The sequence below is a fragment of the Erythrolamprus reginae genome, chromosome Z, assembly GCF_031021105.1.
Source record: "Erythrolamprus reginae isolate rEryReg1 chromosome Z, rEryReg1.hap1, whole genome shotgun sequence".
Taxonomy (NCBI): Eukaryota; Metazoa; Chordata; class Lepidosauria; order Squamata; family Dipsadidae; genus Erythrolamprus; species Erythrolamprus reginae.
Window position 1 is genome coordinate 606,369 of NC_091963.1, and position 27,332 is coordinate 633,700.

Consider the following 27,332-nt stretch of genomic DNA (forward strand, 5'->3'; position numbering starts at 1 on the left):
TGTGGGTAATGGTTGTGGTCACCAGACATTGGATGAAGCCACGTGGCTGGTTTTCTCATCTTTCTTCCTTCTTTTTCTTCTTCCTCTTCCTCCTCCTCTTGCTCCTTCTTCCTTCTTTTTCCTCTGCTTCTTCTTCCTCCTTCCTACTCCTCCTTCTTTTTCTTCCTCCTTCCTCCTCTCCGTTGAAAAGGAACACCACTTTATAAGGCCTTGGTAAGGCCACACTTGGGATATTAGCATCCAGTTTTTGGTCACCACGATGCAGAAAGGATGTTGAGACTCTAGAAAGACTGCAGAGAAGAGCAAAAAAAAAGATTATTAAGGGACTGGAGAATAAAATATATGAAGAACGGTTGCAGGAACTGTGCGTGGCTAGTTTAATGAGAAGAAGCAGCCTTCCAATATCTCAGGGGTGGCCCCAAAGAAGAGGGAGTCAAGCTATTCTCCAAAGCACCTGAGGGTAGAACAAGAAGCAATGGGTGGAAACTAAACAAGGAGAGAAGCAACGTAGAACTAAGGAGAAATTTCCTGACAGTCAGAACAATTAATCAGTGGAACAGAACTTGCCTCCAGAAGCTGTGAATGCCCCAACACTGGAAGTTTTTAAGCAGATGTTAGTTAACCATCTGTCTGAAGTAGCATAGAGTTTCCTGCCTAAGCAGGGGGTTGGACTAGAAGACCACCAAGGTCCCTTCCAACTCTGTTGTTACTATTACCACACAACTAGCAATGGGTTTCTAGCCGGTATGCACCACTCTGTGTACGGGTAGCAAAAATGGAGTTGTGTGCCCAGCTCCGGGTGATCGGTGGGTGAGTGCACGCGTCCGGGTGAGATTCAGCCTCTGCGCATGTACAGAAAGCAAAAGCTTGTGAGAAAATGTGTGCGAGGTTTCAACGATTTTCAGCTGCTTTTTGCTTTCACGCATGTGCGGAGACAAGAGACCCGCTGAAATCTTGCACGCCCGCGCATTCTCTCACAGGTTTTCACTCCCTGCGTATGTGCAGAAACCAAATCTTGCTCAGACGCACCCGCGCTCCTGCCGATCACCCGGAGCTGTGTGCACATCACACTGGTAGCGGTGGTTAGTAGGAACCCCTGCCTGCACACCATACATTAGCATTTATTATTATTATTATTATTATTATTATTATTATTATTATTATTATTACTATTTATTGGATTTGTATGCCGCCCCTCTCCGTAGACTCGGGGCGGCTAACAAAAGTTGTATAAAACAGCATGTAAATCCAATACTAAAACAGTTAAAAAACCCTTATTGTAAAACCAAACATACATACAAACAAACATACCATGCATAAATAGTAAAGGCCTAGGGGGAAGAATATCTCAGTTCCCCCATGCTTGGTGGCAGAGGTGGGTTTTAAGGAGCTTACGAAAGGCGAGGAGGGTGGGAGCAATTCTAATCTCCGGGGGGAGTTGGTTCCAGAGGGCCGGGGCCACTACAGAGAAGGCTCTTCCCCTGGGGCCCGCCAAATGACATTGTTTTGTTGACGGGACCCGGAGAAGGCCCACTCTGTGGGACCTAACCGGTCACTGGGATTTGTGCGGCAGAAGGCGGTCTCGTAGATACCTGGTCCGGTGCCATGAAGGGCTTTATAGGTGATGACCAACACTTTGAATTGTGACCAGAAACTGATCGGCAACCAATGCAGACTGCGGAGTGTTGGTGTGACATGGGCATTTTTGGGAAAGCCCATGATTGCTCTTGCAGTTGCATTCTGAATAGCAGGTGGTCTTCAAATTATGATTCATCCTTTAGTGACCATTCAAAGTTATAACGGCAGTGAAAAAAGTGACCTGCAGACAGTCCTCGACTTATGACAGTTTGTTTAGTGACTGTTCAAAGTTACAACGGCACTGGAAGAAAGTGTCCAATGATGGTTCTTCACCAATAAGACTGTTGCAGCATCGTGGCGGTCATGTGAATGCCACTTGGATGATCAATCACTGAATCACATTTATGACGGTGGCGACGTCCCAGAGACACGTGATTCTCTCTTGCAACTGTTTAAAAGGGGAAGTCAATGGGGAAGCCCGATTCACTTAACGACCGGGTGGCTAATTTAAGAACAGCATTGATTTCGCTTAACAAATATGGCGAGAAATGGAGCAAACTCAACACGTTTCTCACTCGACCTAAATTTGGGGCTCAATTGTGGTCGTAAGTTGAGGACTATTGGTATGGCCGTCTTTCACACTTACGACTATTGTGGAATCCCAGGGTCAGGTGATCAAAATTTAGATGCTTGGCAACTGACTCATATTTAAGACTATCACAGTGTTCCAGGGCCCTGTAATTGTCCAGATATGTTGAGATAGGCAGCAGCTGGATAGGACTTCTCTGGATACCAGAATTTATAGTGTAGCAATTCAGGAACCGGCTCAGATAAATAACAAAGACACTTTAGTAGAAAAAAACAGTAGTAAACAGTTTTACTCTTCCGTGCAGGCAAAATATCTTCTTTCTTAGTCTTCTATTTACAGCAGTATTTCTCAATTATTTTTTATTACGCCCCGCCTAGGAAGATGTAAACATTTCACACACACACACACTCCACCGGGATGATTGTTTGCAATATTCGGCACACTTTCACTGAAAAAACTCCACCACTTATCAGCGTGATTGGGGTGTGATGTGTTAAGTGCCACTTTCATTTATTTGGCTTCATGCTTTCCGCTGTGAACATTTTTAGACAGAGTAAACATACCGGTCTTTCCTCGTCTCCCACCGTAGTCCCAGTGAAGCCAAGCCCTCCGTACGCTTCCTCATCGTATTTCCTCCTCTTAAGCTTTCGGGAGACATTACATTTGTCTCATGATCTCCGTCTCTCTCCTCCTTTCTCTTTTCATCCCTGTTAAATATGACTCCACAATGTCTCTTTAGAGTTTGTTATCTGCACTTCATGTCTCCTGCTCTGTGCTGTGTGCTACTGCTTGGTGCAACCCCCCCCCCCCCCCTACTCTCTGTGGCAAAAAAAGGCATGCTCCCTGGGGTTACACACACTCCCTGACATAGCTCCGTGCCCCCTTCCAGGGGGTGCACCCCACTATTTGAGAAACACTGATTTACAGGAACGAACTTTAGATATATGCATAAAACTTACTTACTTACTGTGGATACTAAACCAATTCTGGTTTCTCCATATTAATATCACAGCTCTAACTCAATACTCAACTCACGCTCAAACTGCTTCCGCCAGCCAACCAACAACCATCTAAAACACCACACCACCAATAATGAAATAGTATGTTTTTATACATAAAGGCTTTAATCATTTTAATAATTATCTAGAACTGAACTTTTATGGCAATTAAAGAAAATTGAGCTACTTGCCTAATCTGTTATCATACCGAACCTTGTGGGGTCAGCACAAAACCTTAAAAGGTTGCTGTGCTCCTCAACCCAATAATTTGATTTGATTTGATTTATTGGATTTATATGCCGCCCCTCTCCGCAAACTCGAGGCGGCTCACAACAAGGTAAAAACCATACATAACAACAAATCCAATACCCACCAATCCAATTACAATGTTAAGCTAAAAAAATTCATAAAAAACAACCCCAGAATATTAAAAAACAAGCACACAATCAATCTAACACCAAAACAACATGGGCAAGGGGGAGATGTTTCAGTTCCCCCATGCCTGACGGCAGAGGTGGGTCTTAAGGAGTTTGCGAAAGGCAAGGAGGGTGGGGGCAATCCTAATCTCAGGGGGGGAGCTGGTTCCAGAGGGTCGGAGCCGCCACAGAGAAGGCTCTTCCCCTGGGTCCCGCCAGATAATGTTGTCTATCCTTTGTCCCTTTTGTGACTATTCAAATCATGTGACTTAATCAACTGGAAAATAGTCCAAGCACCTATTTGAAAGCTTATCTTGGTCGGTAAGCCACTCCCACCCAGTCACATGACCTTCAAGCCTCCTCCGCTGGTCACATGGCCAGCAAGCCATGCCCACACAATAAGCCATGGCCACAGTGTGGCAGTAACATTTTTTACAGCCCTTCGCTGACAGTAATCCTCTTTTGTCCAATAAACGTAGGTCGAGGACTATCATGGATCTGAGCGGGGGATTATGGGAGCGGGAACCCTGCCCTTGTGATCCCCACCAAATGAGCCCCCCTGTCCTGCCACACAGACACTCATGGCTACTCCCTGCCTCTCTCCCCAGGTTTGGAGGGGAGCCCTCGCCCGCAGACGCTGCAGATACCTCCGGGCCATCTACACCATCATGTACTACTACAAGCGTCACAAAGTGAAGTCTCACTTATTGGAGCTCCTGCAACGCTTCCAAGGGCTGCGGAACATGGCCGACTATGGAAAGTCCGTGGAATGGCCGGAGCCCCCAGAGGTCTTGGCTCAGTTCCAGGAGAGCAGCAAACTCATCTTCTGCAGGTCATCCCACCGGGACACTTTCCTTAGAGGGATGGACTTCGACTCCCAGAATTCCTCAGCCAGCATTGCTGGATGGGGGATTCTGAGAGTGGAAGTCCTCTCCTCTTAAAGCATGCCCACTAGGGAATTCTGGGAATTGAAGTCCAGCCCTCTTAAAAGAGGGCAGCTGGGGGATTCTGGGAGTCCTCTCCCCTTAAAAAGAGGGTGGCTGAGGGATTCTGGGAGTGGAAGTTCTCCCCTCTTAAAGCATGCCCACTGGGGGATTCTGGGAGTTGAAGTCCAGCCCTATTAAAGTCTTTATGTTCCTGATTATCTCAATTCCATTCATGTTGCAGGTTTCAACCATCACTAAACAAACTACTGTACTGCATGTCGTTGTTAACCATTGTGCTTGCGGTTGTGTTTTTACAGGTGGCGAGCTAGGCAGCTGGTGACCAACATCCCTCCATCCGAGATGAGTCAAATCAAAGCCAAAGTGGCCGCTTTTGATGTCTTGCAAGGCCGGAGGAAAAATTGGGGCTGTTGTCAAAACTGGAGACAGAACTATTTAGTGTCGGTTCGTACAATTGTGCGATTCTCACCCTTCTCTTTCCTTTTGATGTGTATTAGAAAGAGCCTTTGTGACATTTAGCGATGGTTCAAAGTTACTGCAGAATTCTCGCTCACCAGCTAGTCGCAAAGCGAGGACTATCTATGAAACATGGAGTTTGCAGTCCGGTCTGGTGAGAACATGAGGAATTCTCCAGCTCACCATCATTTAGAAACATAGAAACATAGAAGATTGACAGCAGAAAAAGACCTCCTGGTCCATCTATGCCCTTATACTATTTCCTGTATTTTATCTTAGGATGGATCTATGTTTATCCCAGGCATGTTTAAATTCAGTTCCTGTGCATTGACCAACCACGTCTGCTGGAAGTTTGTTCCAAGGATCTACTACTCTTTCAGTAAAATCATATTTTCTCATGTTGCTTTTGATCTTTCCCCCAAATAACTTCAGATTGTGTCCCCTTGTTCTTGTGTTCACTTTCCTATTAAAAACACTTCCCTCCTGAACCTTATTCAACCCTTTAACATATTTAAATGTTTCGATCATGTCTCCCCTTTTCCTTCTGTCCTCCAGACTATACAGATGGAGTTCATGAAGTCTTTCCTGATACGTTTTATGCTTAAGACCTTCCACCATTCTTGTAGCCCGTCTTTGGACCCCTTCAATTTTGTCAATATCTTTTTGTAGGTGAAGTCTCCAGAACTGAATACAATATTCCAAATGTGGTCTCATCAGCGCTCTATATAACAGGATCATAATCTCCCTCTTCCTGCTTGTTATACTTTTAGCTATGCAGCCAAGCATCCCACTTGCTTTCCCTACTGCCCGACCACACATTTAGGTCTTATAATAACCATAATAGAGTTGGAAGGGACCTTTGAGGTTTTTTAGTCTAACTCCTTCAGGCAAGAAACCCTACACCACTTCAGACAAATAATTATCCAACATCTGCTTAAATACTTCTGGTGGCAAGCTGTTCCACTGATTCATTGTGCTAACTGTCAGGAAATGTCTCCTTAGTTCTAAGTTGCTTCTCTCCTTGTTTAGTTTCCACCCATTGCTTCTTGTTCTACCCTCAGTTGCTTTGGCGAATAGCTTGACTCCTTCTTCTTTGTGGCAACCCCTGAGATACTGGAAGGCTGCTATCCTGTCTCCCCTGGTCCTTCTTCTCATTAAACCAGCCATGCCCAGTTCCTGCAACCGTTCTTTGTATGTTCTTCTCTGCACTTTCTCCAGAGTCTGAACATCCTTTTTGCGTCATGGCCACCAAACCTGAATGGAAATATTCCAAGTGTGGCCTTATCAAGGCCTTATAAAGTGGCATTAACCCTTCACGTGGTCTTGACTCCCTCTGTTGACGCAGCCTAGAACTATGTTGGCTTTTTGGCAGCTGCTGGACATGGCTGGCTCCTATTTAAATGGTCGTCCACTCGGACTCCAACAAGATCCCTCTCACAGTTACTACTGTTGAGCAATGTACCACCTGTACTGCACCTGTGTGTTTTGTTGTGCAGTGCAGTCAGGCGGTAGGGAAAGCAAGTAGGATGCTTGGCTGCATAGCTAGAGGTATAACAAGCAGGAAGAGGGAGATTATGATCCCACTATATAGAGTGCTGGTGAGACCACATTTGGAATACTGTGTTCAGTTCTGGAGACCTCACCTACAAAAAGATATTGACAAAATTGAAGGGGTCCAAAGACGGGCTACAAGAATGGTGGAAGGTCTTAAGCATAAAACTTATCAGGAAAGACTTAATGAACTCAATCTGTATAGTCTGGGGGACAGAAGGAAAAGGGGAGACATGATCGAAACATTTAAATATATTAAAGGGTTAAATAAGGTCCAGGAGGGAAGTGTTTTTAATAGGAAAGTGAACACAAGAACAAGGGGACACAATCTGAAGTTAGTTGGGGGAAAGATCAAAAGCAACATGAGAAAATATTATTTTACTGAAAGAGTAGTAGATGCTTGGAACAAACTTCCAGCAGATGTGGTAGATAAATCCACAGTAACTGAATGTAAACATGCCTGGGATAAACATATATCCATCCTAAGATAAAATACAGAAAATAGTATAAGGGCAGACTAGATGGACCATGAGGTCTTTTTCTGCCGTCAGTCTTCTATGGTTCTATGTTTCTATGTTTTTCTTGCCCAAGTGTAGAACCTGACTTTCACCACTGAATTTCATCTTGTTAGAGAGTGCCCATTGTTCAGGTTTGTCAAGATCCTTCTGTATTTTGTGCCTGTCTTCTGGAGAGTTGGTTATTCCTGTAAGTTTTGTGTCATCTGCAAATTTGATAATTTCCCCATCTATCCCCTCGTCCAAGTCATTGAGGAAGATGTTGAAGAGTTCTGGGCCTAAAAGCCTTGCCTACACCCCTCCATGTAGATGTAGTTCCTTTGACCCCCCCCCCCCCCCCGCTCAATGACAGGGTGGGAAGGGACCTTAGAGGCCATCTAGATCAACCCCCTTATGAGATTCGCCCGATTTCTTCTTTAAAAAGAAGGAAGAGAACCACGTACACACCAGCTTTGAAAAAAAATGCCAGCAAATTAAAGGGCTCCACTTAGTGACGTTCTAAGCCCACGCTTTTATTACTGGCTGTCGGTGGGCAAGGACAATGGGAGGTGTGGGTTGTTGGGGGGGGGTTCTGTGTGTCTGTTTGTGTGTGTTCCCCAGGTTTGCCATCTGTTTATGCTTTGACGTGGCTTTGTGTGGCCTTTGAGTGTGTGAGCGTGAGTGTATGTCACGTTGAGTTGTGAGTCAAGGTTCTGGCGTTATTCCAGAATGGGACAATTGCTCCATTGGGGAAATTCATGATTTATCCAAATTGTAAGGGTTGTCCTGTGTGTGAAAAGTGTAGGTTTGTACAAAGTGTCTGTTCTCCATTTCCTTTCGTGTTGCATTTAAAAATAATATTTTTTTTTTTAAACCCGCACAGCCAGCAAACCTGGTTTAATTTAGAAAGCGCAGCAGGATGTATTCGGCATTTGAAAAGGAGGCCACCAGGGGATCTCACGGCTAGCAAACGCAGCTAATTTGGAAAGCAAAAGCAGGATGTGGTTGCGATGTGGAAAGGAGACCACCAAGAGATCTCACAGTCAGTGAATGTGGCTAATTTGTAGAAAGATAGAAAGATAGACAATTGAGATAGATAGATAGATAGATAGATAGATAGATAGATAGATAGATAGATAGATAGATAGGATAGATATAGATGATGGATGGAAGGATAGAGAGAGAGAAGGAAAGAAAGAGAGAGAGAGAGAGAAAGATAGATAGATGATGGATGGATAGAGAGAGAGATAGATAGGTAGGTAGGTAGGTAGGTAGGTAGATAGATGGATGATGGAAGGATAGAGAGAGAGAAAGAAAGATAAATAGAGATAGATAGATAGATAGATAGATAGACAGACAGACAGACAGACAGACAGACAGACAGATAGATAGATAGCAAACTACCCATCCTCCCCTTGGTCCTCCTCCCACCCCTCTAAAGAGATAACCGGCCTCTCCTCCCTTCTGTGTCCTCTCCAGGCAGAGGAGAACCCAGCCTTGGCTGCCCAGTTCGCCAAACAGGTCTCAGCCCTGAAGGACAAGATGCACTTCACTTCCGTGCTGTTCTCGTGCCACGTGCGCAAGGTGAGAGGCTCGCGTGGGTCAGGCTGGCTGGGGAATTCTGGGAGTTGAAGTCCAAGCCATCCCCAAGCTGCTGAGCCAGAGGCAGAGTCACATTAGACGGACGGGTGGGTACAGAGAAAGAGACAATAACAGAGACGGGCAGAAACAAGGAGAGAGGAAGAGAAACATAGGAAGAGAGGGGGGGAGGGAGAGAGGGACAGAAAGCACGGACTAATTAGAAGCAGGGCCTCCACGATTGTGGCATTGCCCATTCTCCTAACATCTGGGAATGGCCAGATTCAAGAAGACCGCTCTATCCCTGGAGGTCTCTATGATGCCACCTCCAATATATCCATTCAAAGCAGGGCCTCCACACGTGTGGCACTGTCAGGTGCCCCCAATCGGGTGAAATTCACAGGTTCTGAGAGAACCACTAGTGGAAATTTTGAACAGTTTGGAGAACTGGCAAATACCAGCTTTGGCTGGTCCCAGGGTGGGAGGGAATGGGGATTTTGCAGTATCTTTCCCCTGCCACGCCCACCAAGCCACGCCCACCAAGCAATGATCACCAAGCCACGCCCACCAAGCAATGATCACCAAGCCACACCCACCAAGCCACAAACACAGAACTGGTAGTGAAAAAACAATGGATTTCACCACTGCCCTCAACCAAAGTAGACAAAACCACTCTATCCCTGTAAATCTCTATGATATCACCTCCAAGATGCCAGCTAGAAGCATGTCGTCAACAGGTGTGGCATTCCCAACATCTGGAAAATGCCAAGTTAGAGAAGGCCGCTCTATGCCTGGAAGCCTCTATGATACCACCTCAAGCAGGTGCCCAGTTCAAGAAGGCCACTTTGTCCCTGGAGGTCTCCATGATAACACCACCAGTAGGTGCCCAATTCAGGATGGCTGCACTTTCCCAGGTAGTCTCTGTGCTATTACATCCAGCAGATTCCAGATTCTAGAAAGCTGCTCTATCCCTGGATGTCTCTATGATGCTACCTCCTCCAAAGCATCAAATTAGAAGCACGGCCTCCGCTTTGTCCCTGGAAGTGTCTATGGTAACATCTCCAAAACAGTGGGGAGATTCAATTCTTTTTACTACCTGTTCTCTGTGTGTGGCTTGGTGGGGAGAGTCATGTTGGCTGGGGTGCTTTAGGATTCCTGCTCAGGCAGGGGGTTGGACTTGATGACCTGCATCGTCCCTTTCAACTCTAACAACCAACCAATCAATCAATCAATCAATCAATCAATAAATAAATAAATTTGTGCTGCTGCACGAATCCCAGCGACCAGTTAGGTCCCACAGAGTGGGTCTTCTCCGGGTCCCATCAACCGAACAATGTCGCTTGGCGGGGCCCAGGGGAAGAGCCTTCTCTGTGGCGGCCCCGGTCCTCTGGAACCAACTCCCCCGAGAGATTAGAATTGCCCCCACCCTCCTTGCCTTTCGAAAGCTGCTTAAAACCCACCTCTGCCGCCAGGCATGGGGGAACTGAGATACACTTTCCCCCTAGGCCTTTACAATTCTATGCATGGTCTGTCTGTATGTATGATTGGTTTTTATATAATGGGTTTTTAACTGTTTTTAGTATTGGATTATTGTTATATACTGTTTTATTACTGTTGTTAGCCGCCCCGAGTCTGCGGAGAGGGTCGGCATACAAATCCAATAAATAAATGAATGAATGAATGAATGAATGAATGAATAAATGAATAAATGTGCCTGAATGGGCGTGGCCAAATGGATGTCACTTACAGCAAGGTCGAATGAGTGGCCCACTCGACTTGACCTCACCAAGCCACGCCCACAGGGACACGCACTAATGCGCGGATGAAGGTGAGCGAGATGGAGGGGGAGCCAGGGGCAAATGGGTGGCGGCCCCGGGGAAGGCCAGAGCTGGTGAATGGTGATGGGTAGGGGAGAGCGGCGACCAGGCAGGCAGGGGGGCCATGGCCAGCCAGAGGTGATATTTGTCAGTTTGGAAAACCAGTTAAAATTTCTGCTCCCAGTTCGGGAGACCCGGCTGAACACCACCTCTGCTCCGCGATGCCAGTAAATAGCCCGAAGCTACTTTCATTGCAAACAAGAGGCACCCACAGGATGGTGCCTGATGCCCCCACTGACTCCCAGGACTCAAACGGGGTGGGCTGTCTCCCCCCCCTTTTCTCAATCTGGCAGTTGAGGGGGGGTCCCAGGGCAAGGGACCCTCTTGATCGTCTCTCCACCACCGCAGGTCAACCGGTGTAACAAACGGACGGATCGAGCCCTACTCATCACCAACCAGCACCTCTACAAGCTGGACCCCCAGAAGCAATACCGAGTCAAGAAGGCCATCTCTCTCAGCACAGTAAGAAGCGGGTTGAGGGGGGGGGTCTCCTGAAGGGGTTTTTTTTTGGGGGGGGGAAGGGTTGGGGATTTGCAGAAGGAGGCAGAGGAGACAAAACATTGAGAGCCCCAGTTCCAGCCTTAGAGGTTGCATGGGGGGACGTTGCCTAATTGGGTCATGAGACGTTCGCAAGGAAGCCCCTCCACCTTCTCCTCCTCTTCCAACTCCACAACCCCCCTCCTCCCCTCTACACCCTAGTTGGGTCATGAAACGTCTACCAGAAAACCACAGTGCACCTAGGACCCCATAATCCTCTTTCTTCCCTCTCCTTCTTCTCCCCCTCCTCCCTCCTTCCCCCCTCCCTCCTCACCCTCTTCTTCCCCTCCCTCCTCTTCCCTTCTCCTCCCTTTACCCCCTCCCTCTCTCTCCTCCTCCTCTTCTCCCCTTCCCCTCCCTCCTTCTCTTCTTCTTCTCCTCCTCTTCCCCTCCTCCTTCCCCTCCTCCCTTTCTCTTCCCCCTCCCTCCTTCTCTTCTTCTTCTCCTCCTCCCCCTCCCTCCTTCTCTTCTTCTCCTCTTCCTTCCCTCCCCTCCCCTCCTTCCTCTTCCTCTTCTTCTCCTCTTCCCTTCTCCTCCCCCCTTTCCCCCTCCCTCCTCCTCCTCCTCCTCTTCCTCTTCTTCTCCCCTTCTCCTCCCCTCCTTCCCATCCTCCCCCCTTTCCCCCTCCCTCCTCCTCCTCCTCCTCTTCCTCTTCTTCTCCCCTTCTCCTCCCCTCCTTCCCATCCTCCCCCCCTTTCCCCCTCCCTCCTCCTCCTTCCCCCTCCCCCTCCAGCATGAGTTTCCCAAACGGCCTTTTCCAAAAGCTCCTTTGTCCCCCCAGGTGTCTGGCCTGAGCGTGACCAGTGGCGAGGACCAGCTGGTTGTCTTCCACTTGGAGAAGCAGAAGTGCCTAGTGGTGTGTCTTCACAAGATGCAACCGGCCAATGAGAACCGGGTTGGGGAGCTGGTTGGGGTCCTGGTGGACCACTTCAGGAGGTAGGTGATTCCCCTCTCGAGCATCTGCAGCTTATCTTCGACCTATGGCCACAATTCACCTTCCTGTCACTAAGCGAGACATGGGCCGCAATTGTTAAGGGAATCCTTGCGGCCCTTCAAGGAATCGTACAACCTGCAACAGGCGATTGTGGTGTCACTGCAATGGTCACAAGGCCATGAGTCGGCCACCAGCCATCTGACTATGGATCCACAGCGATGAGGCGACAGTCGTTCAGGGCGAAAAACAAGCGTTGCTCATTTTACCCCCAGTGCCGTTATGTTGGTGACTGAACAGAGTGGTTGTAAGTCAAGAACTACCTGCTTTGACCCGGGGGATGGGAGCGTTTCAGGACACAGTAAGAATGTGAGAAGTAACGGAGTTGCATCTGATTTTTATGGTCTCTTTGGCCACAGCTGCTAAGTGAACTGTGGTTAAGTCGAGGGTCATCCATCGAAGGTCAATTTGGGTTGTAAGTTGAGGAATATTTCCCCAGGAGAACCTTCATGAATAAATTCCTTGTGGCCAAACGTCCAAATTTTGGCCATACATTAATGGGGATTCTTTTGTTTGTTTGTTTTTTATAAATTTTTATTTATTTATTTATTTGTTTATGTTTATTTGTTTCATTTTTTTTATGCCGCCCTTCTCCTTAGACTCAGGGCGGCTTACAACATGATAGCAAGAGCACTTTTTAAAAACAGAGACAGCCTTCTCTGTGGTGACCCCGACCCTCTGGAACCAGCTCCCCCTGGAGATTAGAACTGCCCCCACCCTCCTTGCCTTTCGTAAAGTTCTTAAGACCCATCTCTGCCGTCAGGCATGGGGGAACTGAGACATCTCCCCCGGGCCTATATAGTTTATACATGGTATGTTTGTGTGTATATTTGCTTTTAATAATGGGGTTTTTAGTGTTTTTTAAATTATTAGATTTGTTTTTACATTGTTCTTGTTATTGTTGTGAGGCACCTCGAGTCTACGGAGAGGGGCGGCATACAAATCTAATAAATAATAATAATAATAATAATAATAATAATAATAATAATTGCCCCCACAATCTGGGTCCTCATTTGACCCACCTTGGAAGGATGGAAGGCTGAGTCAACCTTGAGCCGGTGATGAGATTTGAACTGCTGACCTGCAGATTTAGCAGTCAGCTTTAGTGGCCTGCAGTACAGCGCTCTACCTGCTGCGCCACCCCGGCTCTTTATTGAATTTTTGGAAACAAAAAACAGACCCATACAAAAAATATACACAATACATAGAAGCAGTTTACGGGAACTTTAATGGGGATTCTGTGATGGTCATAAGTATAAAGAACACCAGGGTGTATGTTAGTGCTGTTGTCACTTTGAACCCCAGTGAAGGAATGAATAGTTGTAAGCCGAGGACTAGAAGTAGGCACCTGGTCCATCTGGTCCAATGGATAGAAATGGTTTTGGATGGCGTAGTGCCTTCCCAATGTTGTCTTCTGTAAAATTGATATGTATTGGATCATTGTAATTATTTGCGCTACAACTAGGAAATACTGGGCATGTTGGTGTTTACAAAGACTGAGCCAAAGAATGTGTTAAAGAAGTTGGCTTTAATGGCTTCATCATTACAGTCTTTAGAGTTAGGTCCTTTTAGGGATGGGATGGTTCTCGCCTCTTTACATTTGTTGTTTATGAAATTGTAGAATGCATGTTTGGATTTCATGTGCAGGAGGTTTTCCCTCTTGTTTGACATGATAATTGGTGCATTCAGTCCATTTGTTGGCATAAGTTTTTGAAGCGGCTTTTGAAGTTGGCTATGTAGCCAATTTTGTTTTTTCGCCAAAGAGATTTGGTTTTTGGCTTGGGGCTTCCTTATTGTTATGGGTAGTTTTTCCTGTTTTGGGGAGTTATTAGTTTAATGACTCTTTTGACTTCAAGTAAGAAAATGTGGTAATGATCTTTGCCAGTATTACAGCCAGTGAATAGGGTTTGCCAATCAAGAGATGAGAGGTAAATGTCATAGTTGGTTTTTATTATTTATTTATTTAATTAATTGGATTTGTATGCCACTCCTCTCCGAGGCTATAATATTTTTTAAAAAAAATATAACTGGGGATCCCGTCATGATGATTTTTGTAAGAATGTAAATTAGAATAGAATAGGATAGAGTAGAGTAGAAGTAGAGTAGAGTAGAATAAGAATAGAATAGAATAGAATTTAGAATAGAATAGAATTTAGAATAGAATAGAATTTAGAATAGAATTTAGAATAGAATTTAGAATAGAATAGAATAGAATAGGTGGGAGTGACCTTGGTGGTCAGCCCCCTGTGTAGGCAGGAAACCCTAACCACTTCATACAAATGGATATCCAAAACCTTATTTAAAACATCCAGTGTTGAAATATTGAGGCAGAAGTCTATCATGCTGTGATCCCTGCTGGAAAAGACTTATTTTATTTGTAATCCATAAATTGAGTTTGAATTGTTACAGAAGATAAGATCAAGGTAGCTGTTGTTGGTTACTAATGGATCCAGTCCCAGATTAGTTACAGCATTGTACAGGGTTGAATTTATAGGTTCTGTTATACATTTGTTAAGGGACCATTTAATAAAAGGTAGATTTAGGTCATCAAGAAAGATGACAGGGTATGGACCAGAGGCTGCTCACATTAAGTTTCAGGAAAAAAGTATCCTACAATCTACAACTACTACACTGCAAAACATATGGACCTCAAAACCTGACCATGGCAAAATAGACTTCCGTAAAGCCTTTGACTCAGTGGTTCATGATAAACTACTTCTGAAACTGAAATCCTATGGCATATCTGGAACCCTAAATGACTGGATGTGTTCCTGTCAAACAGACAAGTATCGAAATAGGGAGTGCTCTATCTAATCCCATTCCTGTTTACAGCAGTGTTCCCCAAGGAAGCATACTAGGACCACCACTGTTCATGCTCTATATCAGTTTTGGGAATGTTTTTTCCCTCGGGGACCGAAAGCACGTGTGCACACACTATCGCACCTGCATGAGTGCCCACACACATAATTCAATGCCTGGGAAGAGCGAAAATTGCCTCCCCTGCTCCCCCAGAGGCCCCCTGGAGGCCCACAACAGCCCGTTTCCCAACTTCTGGTGGGCCCAGTAGTCCCGTTTTTCATTCTCCTCAGCCTCCAGAGGCTCTCCAGAAGCCGAAAACACCCTCCCAGAGCCTCTGCATGAGCCAAAAACCAGCTGGTTGGTGCACATATGTGTGCTGGAGCTGAGCCAGGGCAACGGCTCACGTGCCAGCAGATAGGGCTCCATGCGCCATGTGTGCCATAGGTTTGCCATCACTGCCCTATATCCATGACCTTTGCGATCACATTGCAAGCGAGTGCGTTCTCTTCGCTGATGATGTAAATATCTTCAACACCACCAACAATACCCTTCAAAAAGACCTTGACTTTGTGTCAGAATGGTCAAACATCTGGTCAGTAAGGAGCGTGCATAAGGGCACCAGCGTGCCTACTGTCCCTGTCCTAATGTTCCCCCTTATCAGTACCCATCTCATGTCTATAAACTACACTGCTTTAAAAAATCAAGGGGACCCTCAAAGGACCCATCCTAGATCTGAATGAATGAAATATTCTCATTGAATACTTTGTTCTGTACAAAGTTGAATGTGCACAACCGCAGGTGAAATCGATGGTCAATCCATGTTGCTTCCTAAGTGGACAGTTGGATTTCACAGGAGTTTGATTTACTTGGAGTTATATTGTGTTGTTTAGGTGTTCCCTTTATTTTTTGGAGCAGTGTATGTTATATCTATGTATATTACCAATACGTACTTGACAAACTAAATAAATAAAATTAGTAGTGAGGTTAACTTATTCGCACGTTCGATGTCGTAGTTTGGGACTATGTAACACAGCAGAAATCGCAATGTTTAAAGGCAACTCACAGAGGATGGTGTCGGGAAAAGAAAGTTCGTGTGTAATTGGATATTTTTTAGATTTAATGACTTTTACATAAAAGGTAGCAACACCGCCTCCTCTTCTTGATCAGTTTGGTAAACATGATTGTTCTACAATAATGGAATCAGGGAGGGATGCACGCGGCCACGTTTCGCAGACAAATAAAATGTCAAAAATTGTTATATTTATCTATCTAACCGATCGATCGATCGATCCATCCATCATTTATTTGTCCGTCCATCCGTCATTTGTCTGTCTGTCTGTCTGTCCATCCATCATTTGTCTGCCTGTCTGTCCATCCATCATTTGTCTGTCTGTCTGTCTGTCTGTCCGTCCGTCCGTCCGTCCGTCCGTCCGTCCCCCTCTCCTCTATCTCTCCTGGTAGAATGCCAGGCTAAAAGACAGTTTCCCATTTTTCCATCAACAGATGAAAGCCAATATCCCAATAGCCTAGCAACCAAGGGTCCATCCTCCACAATGCGCACACAGGAGATGACAGATGGCACAACATGAACGTTTACATGTGTGCGCAGGAAGGCCACGCTTAGTTCTTGGTTTTTTTTACTTAAAGCAAAACAAAACAAAAAAAGATAGCAGACCTGGAAGCCGAATGAAATGTACGAAGGGCTCTTTCCAAATCGGTCGTCCTGTGTTTAACAAGCACAGGATGTCTGTGTGTGTGGGTACCGTTTAAGAAAAACACAACCTCCTGTTTATGCAAAATAGGGGAAGCTTTTGTGCTCTGTGCAACAAATGTGCTTGCAAACTCACAGAAATATTATTTCAGCTCCTGCAAAGGCAAAGAAATCCTTGAGTGGATGGATGGGAGGGTGGAGGGAGGGATGAGGATAGATAGAGAGATAGATAGATAGATAGATAGATAGATAGATAGATAGATAGATAGATAGATAGATAGATAGATAGAAGATAGATAGAGTAGATAGATAGATAGATAGATAGATAGATAGATAGAAGATAGATAGATAGATAGAGTAGATAGATAGATAGATAGAAGATAGATAGATAGATAGATAGATAGATAGAAGATAGATAGATAGATAGATAATAGATAGAAGATAGATAGATAGATAGATAGATAGATAGAAGATAGATAGATAGATAGATAGAAGATAGATAGATAGATAGATAGAAGATAGATAGATAGATAATAGATAGAAGATAGATAGATAGATAGATAGATAGATAGATAAATAGATAGATAGAAGATAGATAGATAGATAGATAGATAGATAGATAGATAGAAGATAGATAGATAGATAGATAGACAGACAGACAGATAGATAATAGATAGAAGATAGATAGATAGGTAGATAGATAGATAGATACAGATATAGACAGATATGTAGATAGATAGATAGATAGATAGATAGATAGATAGATAGATAGATAGAAGATAGATAGATAATAGATAGAAGATAGATAGATAGATAGACAGACAGACAGATAGAAGATAGATAGATAGAAAGATAGAAAGATAGATAGATAGATAGATAGATAGATAGATAGATAGATAGATAGATAGATACTGTAGATAGATAGATAGACAGACAGATAGATAATAGATAGATAATAGATAGAAGATAGATAGATAGATAGATAGATAGAAGATAGATAGATAGATAGATAATAGATAGAAGATAGATAGATAGATATAGATAGATAGATACTGTAGATAGATAGATAGACAGACATAGATAGATAATAGATAGAAGATAGATAGATAGATAGATAGAAGATAGATAGATAGATAATAGATAGAAGATAGATAGATAGATAGATAGAAGATAGATAGATAGATAGATAGATACGGTAGATAGATAGATAGATACTGTAGATAGATAGATAGACAGACAGATAGATAGATAATAGATAGAAGATAGATAGATAGATAGATAGATAGATAGAAGATAGATAGATAGATAGATACTGTAGATAGATAGATAGACAGACAGATAGATAGATAATAGATAGAAGATAGATAGATAGATAGATAGATAGAAGATAGATAGATAGATAATAGATAGAAGATAGATAGATAGATAGATAGATAGATAGATAGATAGATAGATAGATAGAAGATAGATAGATAGATAGATAGATAGAAGATAGATAGATAGATAATAGATAGAAGATAGATAGATAGATAGATAGATAGATAGAGATAGATAGATAGATAATAGATAGAAGATAGATAGATAGATAGAAGATAGATAGATAGATAATAGATAGAAGATAGATAGATAGATAATAGATAGAAGATAGATAGATAGAAGATAGATAGATAGATAATAGATAGAAGATAGATAGATAGATAGATAGAAGATAGATAGATAGATAATAGATAGAAGATAGATAGATAGATAGATAGATAGAAGATAGATAGATAGATAGATAGATAGATAGATAGATAGATACTGTAGATAGATAGATAGACAGACAGATAGATAGATAATAGATAGAAGATAGATAGATAGATAGATAGATAGATAGAAGATAGATAGATAGATAATAGATAGAAGATAGATAGATAGATAGATAGATAGATAGAAGATAGATAGATAGATAGATAGATAGATAGATAGATAGATAGATAGATAGATAGATAGATAGATAGATAGATAGATAGATAGATACTGTAGATAGATAGATAGACAGACAGATAGATAGATAGATAATAGATAGAAGATAGATAGATAGATAGATAATAGATAGAAGATAGATAATAGATAGAAGATAGATAGATAGATAGATAGATAGATAGATAGATAGATAGATAGATAGATAGACAGACAGACAGACAGATAGATAGATAATAGATAGAAGATAGATAGATAGATAGATAGATAGATAATAGATAGAAGATAGATAGACAGACAGATAGATAATAGATAGAAGATAGATAATAGATAGAAGATAGATAGATAGATAGATAGATAGATAGAAGATAGATAATAGATAGAAGATAGATAGATAGATAGATAGATAGATAGACAGACAGATAGATAGATAGATAATAGATAGAAGATAGATAGATAGATAGATAGATAATAGATAGAAGATAGATAGACAGACAGATAGATAATAGATAGAAGATAGATAATAGATAGAAGATAGATAGATAGATAGATAATAGATAGAAGATAGATAATAGATAGAAGATAGATAGATAGATAGATAGATAGATAGATAGATAGATAGAAGATAGATAATAGATAGAAGATAGATAGATAGATAGATAGATAGATAGATAGATAGATAGATAGATAGATAGATGTAGGTAGGTAGGTAGGTAGGTAGAGAGAGAGAGAGACAGACAGACAGACAGATAGATAGATAGAGGAAAGGTGGGAGGGAGGGATGATAAATGATAGACAGACAGACAGAATACCTTGCCCCAAAATATATCAGAAATTAGAGCAGCTGTTCTAAAATAATACACACACACACACACCTATTTGAGAAGAGCTGCTCTAATTCCTGGAGTATTTTGGGAGAGTTTGATCATCTCTGAAACCTGTGAAATCTTTAACCCCTGGAGACCATTTTGCTCCCTGGGAGATTAATCTGGAGAATTTCCATTGAGATTTGAGTATTTTCGTGTCAGTCAGGGAGGTTGTTAAGCAAATCTCACACAATTGTTCAACGACTGCCCAACATTTTAATTGTGATCACGTGACCCTGGGCCTGCAGTGACGGTTATAAATACAAGGACCAATCAGAATGAATTTGGTTCACATGACCTTTGGCCTGTAGGGACAGTCATAAGTCGCTAAGTGAAGTTGAGGATCCGTTGCGGAGTAATATTTAAAGGAATTGTTTGGTTCATTTTAGAAAAGAAATTTTTCACTAAAGAAGTGGATAGCAGAGATGGAATTAGGACAGAGATTATATTAAAATAATTATATTTAAATTTTAAATTTAAAAATCCAGACACTTCAGTCATCCTCAAAGAAGCGTCTTTGAGGATTAATAGAATAGAGTAGAGTAGAGTAGAATAGAGTAACAATAGAATAGAATAGAATAAAATAGAATAACAATATATTATAATTCTTTATTGGCCAAGTGTGATTGGACGCACAAGGAATTTGTCTTTGGTGCAGATGCTCTCAGTGGACATAAAAAGACAATATACATTTGTCATAGGGATCAAATAAGCAATGAAGAAACAATCCATATCTTAAGGATACAAGCAACAAGTTACAGCCACGCAGTCATAAGTGGGAGGAAATGGGTGATAGGAATGATGAGAAAAAAGGAAAAACAGTAGTAATAGTAGTGCAAACTTAGTAAATAGTTTATGAGGGAATTATTTGTTTAGCAGAGTGATAGCGTTTGGGAAAAACCTGTTCGTGTGTCTATTTATCTTGGTGTGCAGGGCTCAGTGATGGCCTTAATCTTCCATTATTCAGAATATTTGATTTATCAATGTATTTATGGTGGGACTAGAACTCACCACCAAGAACTCGCTAATTTTCATGCTTCGAATAGAATTAGAACGCTTGTCTTCCTGCTGTTGCGCCCTTGACCAAATTGGCTTCAGTCATAAAAAAAACAAACCCTACAAATATCTCATTAATGAAGAACCTTAAAATAGCATTATTAGCCATATGGCTAAAAATTTGCGTTGTAATTCTTAGCGGAGGAAAAATCAGTATAATTAACACAAACACACAGATATACATTGTCTCTGTTACACTTTTGCTGTGAAACTGTGAAATTTCAAAGTGTGTGAGACTCGAAGCCGCAGTTCTGTGCGATCCTAAATCCATTTATTTAGACTTTCATTTGCACTTCCGAAGTTGTGACAGTGCGGCGGAGGGCTTACAAAAACAGAGAGGTGTTAGCACGAAGCAAAAAAGAATTTCCAGCTTTGTTGTTCAGTTTTTCGCCACAACAGGGGTCAAATCTTGCTTTGTGATTGCTTGTTTGTGCTTGCGGATGTGCTCTGCTAGCCTTCTACTTATCTGTCCTTAATATGGTGGCTGTTACAATCCTTACAATTCTGGATTTTATTGTCTCTTTTCAAAGGCATATAAACGTTATTTATCTCTATGTGTCTGTTGATGGAGGCTTTGTCTGAATGCCATCTTCCAGAAATTCTTTAACTTTTTTCAACTTCGCTTGGTCTACGATGCTCACAATTTCTCAGTTGGAACTATGATCGAATCTGTCCATGTGTTGTGCAACTAAAAAGTTTTAATTGGGTCTTCTGACTGCTTGTTGATGATCCTGGTTGCTACCTGATGTTCATGGAGACATTCTGTTAGTTTTCTATCTTCTTATCCTGTAGAGTGGCTGTTACAGTCCCTACATTGTCTGTTCTAAATTTTATTGTTTTCTTTTTTTAAGGCATGTACACATTATTTATCTCTATGTGTCTGTTGATGGCTGCTTTAGCTGAATGCCAACCTTCTAGAAATTCTCTAATTTTTTTTTCTTGGTTTGGTCTAGGACAGTGATGGCGAACCTTTTTTTCCTTGGGTGCCGAAATAGCATGTGCATGCACCATCGTGCATGTGCGAGTGCCCACATCCATAATTCAATGCCTGGGAGGGTGAAAATATCTTCCTCCGCTCCCCAGAAGCCCTCTGGAGGCCGGAAATGGCCTGTTTCCCAATTTCTGGTGGGCCTAGTAGGCTCATGTTTCACCTTCTCCAGCCAAAATTTATTTACTTATTTATTTAACTTCTATGCCACCCAATCCCGAAAGACTTAGAGTGGCTCTCAATGCCCTCCCAGAGCCTCAGTGTGAGCCAAAAATCAGCTGGCTGGCATACTCACGCATGTTGGAGCTCAGCTGGGGCAATGGCCCGTGTGCCAGCAGATAGGGCTCCACGTGCCACCTGGGGCACCAGTGCCATAGGTTCGCCATCACTTGTCTAGGATGTTCAGTTTCCCAGTTGGAACTATGATTTAATCTGCCCCTGTGTTGTGCAATTAAGGCGTTTTCATTCTGTCAATCCATACATTGTCGGTTTTAAATTTTATTATCTTTTTTCAAAGGCGTGTAAACATCATTTATCTCTATATGTCCGTCGATGGCTACTTTTGCCTGAGTGCCACGTTTCCAGCAATTACCTAGCATTTCTGGACCTGCCTTGGTCTAGGATACTCAGAGTTTGGACCCCAAAACATAGATAACAGGATTGGCAGGGATATGGTGACCGGTAGCCCACCTGCATCAATTTGGGGGTCCCCAGCATCATCCTCGGCTGCATCTTTCTCCGTACGTCTTCTCGCACAGCTGGAGGCGTTGGAGAACTGCTGCCCCACTTTGAATAAATGTGGAAAACCTCTTTTGGGAGGGTTGCTAGGTAACTGCTGGAAAGTTCATGAGCGGATCAGATTCAGGAAAAAGACAGAGCAGGGGGGGGGATGAGGAGGAGGAAGAGGAAGAGAAAGAAGATTGTTGATGGTGGGGGAAGAAAATGCCAATTTTCCTTCCGGAAATTTTTTGCCTAGTTGGAGCATGAAAACAGAGGTCAGATCAACTTCCTCAGTGAAGGTCCAGCCTGCAATCCCGGAAGGAGGAGGTGGGGTAGTACACCTTCCATCGTGCACAGCCCTCGGGAACTGTGTTGCTAGGGTGAGGTAGTCGCCCGACGTATCCCATAGTTCAGCTAAATCTCATTTTCAATGACAGGCAGTCCTCGACTTACGACGGTTCATTTAGTGACCATTCCAAGGACTGAAACACAGTGACCTACAACCATTTTTCACACTTACGACCGCTGCGGCATTCCAAGAGTCAAAATTCAGAAGCTTGGCTACTGACTCATCTTAATGACGGTCGTCCTCAGGGGGTTTCGCTCTCAATGACCTTCAAGCAAAGCCAACGGGGAAGCCAAATTCACTTACAATGACCATGTGACTCACTTTGCAGCTGCAGGGTGGCAAGAAAGGTCATAGAATGGGGCAAAATTAATCTGACGACTCTCTCCCCCCTTAGCAAGAGAGCTAATTGTGATCTGACTGTCTGATTGTCATAAGAATGGTAGAGTTGCCTGCATTGTCCCTGTTGCCATCTTGACTTTTTTGACCTCATTTGTGTAAAAGCTTCTCCGTGCTTCTGCTTTCGACTTTTGCCGTGCCGTGTGGGATGGGGGGAAAGGCCTTGAATGAGTCAAGCTTTTGCCGGTCATCTTTCATCAGCCGGAAAGCAAGATGACCTCACATACTTGAATTTCATTTGGTTTTGTTTGAGTCATCTGGAGACGGAGAGGAAGAACAGGCAGGTGAAACCAGGCAGGAGAAAGGAAGAATGAGAACAGAATAAGAACAGAATAGAATAACAGAGTTGGAAGGGACCTTGGAGGTCTTCTAGTCCAACCCCCTGCTTAGGCAGGAAATCTGACACTACTTCAGACAGATGGTTATCCAACATCTGCTTAAAAACCTCCAGTGTTGGGACATTCACAGCTTCTGGAGGCAGGCAGTTCCACTGATCAACGGTTCTGACTGTCAGGAAATGTCTCCTTAGTTCTAAGCTGCTTCTCTCCTTGTTTAGTTTCCACCCATTGCTTCTTGTTCTGCCCTCAGGTGCTTTGGAGAATAGGTTGACTCCCCTCTTCTTTGTGGCAGCCCCTGAGATATTGAAACGCTGCTATCCTGTCTCCCCTGGTCCTTCTTCTCATTAAACCAGCCATGCCCAGTTCATGCAACTGTCCTTCCTATGTTTTAGCCTCCAGTCCCCTAGTCCTCTTTGTGGCTCTTCTTTGTACTTTTTCTAGAGTCTCAACATCCTTTATGCACCGTGGTGACCAAAACTAGAGGTTAATATTCCAAGCGTGGCCTGACCAAGGCCTTAGAAAGTGGCATTAAGACTTCACGTGACCTTGATTCTCTCCCTCTGTTCATGCAGGCGAGGAATGTGTTGGCTTTCTTGGCAGCTGCTGCGCACGGCTGGCTCCTATTTCAATGCTTGTCTACTAAGATCCCTCTCACAGTTGCTGCTGTTGAGCAAGGTGCCACATATAGAAAAAGAAAAAGAAGAGAAAGAGAAAGAAAGAAAGGAAGGGAAGGAAGGAAGGAAACGAAAAAGGAGAAAGGAAAGGAAAGGAGAAAGGAAAGGAAAGAGGGAGGGAAAGAATGAAAAGGAGAAACAAAAGGAAAGAAGAAAGAAAGGAAAGGAAAGATGGAGGAAAAGAAAGAAAATGAAAGAGGGAGGAAAAGAAAGGAAAGAAGAAAGGAAAGGAAAGAGGGAGGAAAAGAGAGGAAAGAGGGGAGAAAGGAAAGATGGGGAGGAGAGGAGAGGCCTACAAATGCCCCCTTTAATGAAGGATAATTTATCCAGACAGTCCTTGACTTACAACCACAGTAGAGCCCCAGATTTCTGTCGCAAAGCGAGACGTGTGTTGTGAGTATTGCCCCATTTTCCTCCCTCATTGGCTAAGTGAATCCCTGCAGTTGTTAAGCTAATCACATGGCCGTTAAGCGAAGCCAACCCCCTCATTGATTTTGCTCGTCAGAAGGCTGCAAACGGGGATCACGTGCCCCCCCCCGGGGAATACGGTGACCGTCGTAAATACGAGTCCATGACACAAGCATCTGAATTTGTGACCGCTGGGGAATGTGGCAACGGTCGAAAATGTAGTTTTCAATTTGGACGGTCACTAAACGAATCCTTATAAGCAGAGGAACTAAGGAATGCCAGATTTGGAGGTCCGATTGTTGGTTATTTGTTTGGCAACCAGGATTCTGTCGTGCATCCTGGTTTGTTTCCCGCTGGTCCAGCGGAAAAGTTTAGGAACTAAGGATGCTCTGGTTGCCATGGCACCCACCTTGCACCCAGCTGCCATGGTGACGGTTGGCTGGGAAGAGAGACAGCATCAGGCTAAGTTTAGATCTGGGTTAAATCCTTGTCTGCCGAAGGATTCTCTGTCTCCCAACACGACCAGAAATGTCCCTGTGACAGATTGATGGCCTGGGGCCCTTGTACAGCTAGTCCTCAACTTACAGCGTTCTGTTTAGCAACCGTTAGAAGTGCGAGTGGCCCTGAAAAAGCAGCTTAGGATCATTTTTCACACTGTTATTGCTGGGGGCCCTCCCCTCTTAAAACATGCCGGCTGGGGATTCTGGGACCTGGAGTCCTCTTAAAGCTGGGAATTGAAATCCTGACCTCCTAATGTACCTTAAGCCCATACTGCCCATGATTCATGATTTGTGGCTTATGAACCCTGACAATAAACCACATCTTTTCAATAAGCCATGATTAAACAAACCATGGTTTGTGCCTTTTTTGTCAGCTGGTTTGTCATTTTTTTTCAAAACCCCCTTTTTCTCTCTCCCTTCGCAGGCTCAAGCGAGACCTCCAAGTGACAGTGTCCGACCGCATCCCGCTTAGCCAAAACAACCGGAAACGCTTAGTGACAGTCGTGACCCGTGACGACGTAACCCTGCCGGATTTTGCCAAGACTCGGGACGGCTTCGTGCTCTACTGGCCAAGGACCCGGTGAACCAGCATTGCCTTGAACCTTTCTGGCTCCTGGGAGAGCCACAAAAATGATTCCACAAACCATAAGATCCAGCCCCGTGATGGCGAACCTCTGTCATGTGTGCCACAGGTCGCACGTAGAGCCATATCTGCGGGCACGCGAGCCGTTGCCCTAACTCAGCTCCAGTGCACCTGTGTGCGCCAGCTAGCTGATTTTCGGCTGGCCCCTCCCAGGAGTCTCCACGCAGCCCGTTTTGGATGCCAGGTAAGTTCAGGGCTTGCATGGAGGCTCTGGGAGGGCGTTTTCGGCCTCTGGGGAGCAGGGGAGGCTGTTTTCAACCTCCCTAGGCTTCAGGAAAGCCTCTGGAGTCTGGGGAGGGGGAAAAATGGGCCTACCAGGCCCACCAGAAGTCAGGAAATGGGCAGTTCCCACTTTCTGGAGGGCCTCAAGGGTGGTTGGGAAGGCAGTTTTCACCCTCCCCAGGCTCCAAGAAATCCCTTGGAGTCTGGGGAGAGTGAAACACGGGCCTACTGGGCCCACTGGAAGTCAGGGAACTGGCCGTCTCTAGCCTCTGAAGGGCCTCTGGGTGGTGGGGAGACTGTTTTCGTCCTCCACAGGCTCCACTAGGCCCAAAACCGCTAGGCCCAAAACCGCTAGGCCCAAAATGGGGCACATGGGGGACATTGAAGGGAGTTTGGGGCTGGGGGGGACATTGTATTATGGGCGTGGACACACACATGTGCGCCATCGCTTGCGCGCATCCGCTTTTAGCACCTGAGGGGAAACAATGTTCGCCATCCCCGGCCTAGTGCCTTTAGTATCTTTTAAAATTGTTGCGCTTTGGAGCTGATCTTTCTTGCGTGCATTTTTTTTTAAGCTGAAGTTCTTCCTTCCTTTGCCCTGAGAGGACAATGCTCATTACAGCTAGTCCTCAACTTAAGAACGGTCCATTTAGCGACCCTCCCAAGTTGCAATAGCATTGGGAAAATAACGACTTAACAACAGTTTTCACACTTACGACCATTGTATTTGTATTTATTAGATTTGTATGCCGCCCCTCTCCAAAGACTCAGGGCGGCTAACAACAATATAAAAAGACAATGTAAATAAATCTAATATTAAAAATAATCTTAAAAACCCCCATTTAAAGAACCACTCATACATACAAGCATACCATGTATAAATTCTATAAGCCTAGGGGGAGGGAAAGTCTCAATTCCCCCATGCCTGATGACAGAGATGGGTTTTAAGGAGCTTGCAAAAGGCAAGGAGGGTGGAGGCAACTCTGATATCTGGGGGGAGCTGGCTCTAGAGGGTCGGGGACGCCACAGAGAAGGCTCTTCTCCTGGATCCCGCCAAACGACATTGCTTAGTCGATGGGACCTGGAGAAGGCCAACTCTGTGGGACCTAACCAGTCGCTGGCCACATCCCTGTGATCCTGATGCAGATGCACAGCAACTGACTCGTAGTTACAACCCATGGCAACCAACTCGTATTTATGACGGTTTCAATGTCCCGGGGAGGAGAGGGCGTCACATGATTCCCCCCTTTTGAGACCTTCCAATAAGCGTCGGACAGGGAAGCCAAATTCACTGAACAACTGGCTTGCTAACTGAACAATTTCAGGGATTTGCTTAACAACGGTGGCAAGTAAGGTCGTAAAATGAAACAAGGAACGTCTCGTTCAGCCACAGAAAATTTGGGTGCCACTGTCAATGTAAGTCGAGGACTACCTGTATGAGGCAAAGGTGGCTTAAATCCCTGCCGCCTACATCTAACCAGCTATTGGAACAGATCCAGAATCCGTAACCGTGAATGGTGGTTTGAACTTGAACCCTGGTGGAGAAGAACCATGGAAGGCCAGATTGTTTGAAGGACCTCTTTGGTCAGTTACGTCCATCCAACCCAGAAGAGCAGGGAGGCAGGAGATGTGTTATGGGCAGGCGAGGAGGCTGTGTGCGCAACCCCCCCATCTCTGGCATCAACATGCGC

The 27,332-nt window shown here is 44.1% G+C and overlaps 1 protein-coding gene across 2 annotated transcripts in view; it reads left to right on the forward strand.

Annotated features, from left to right (window-relative positions):
- The window catches only part of LOC139175911 (unconventional myosin-Ig-like), a 64,935-nt gene extending 38,748 nt beyond the window's left edge, over positions 1–26,187 (forward strand). For both annotated transcript variants that reach the window (XM_070767299.1, XM_070767300.1), the window contains 6 exons: positions 4,190–4,413; positions 4,825–4,969; positions 8,506–8,610; positions 10,830–10,943; positions 11,800–11,954; positions 25,201–26,187. In XM_070767299.1, the coding sequence (XP_070623400.1) occupies positions 4,190–4,413; positions 4,825–4,969; positions 8,506–8,610; positions 10,830–10,943; positions 11,800–11,954; positions 25,201–25,360 (903 nt within the window). In that variant the 3' untranslated portion in view covers positions 25,361–26,187. The remainder of the gene's footprint in view (positions 1–4,189; positions 4,414–4,824; positions 4,970–8,505; positions 8,611–10,829; positions 10,944–11,799; positions 11,955–25,200) is intronic.
- The last annotated feature ends 1,145 nt before the right edge of the window (positions 26,188–27,332 follow it).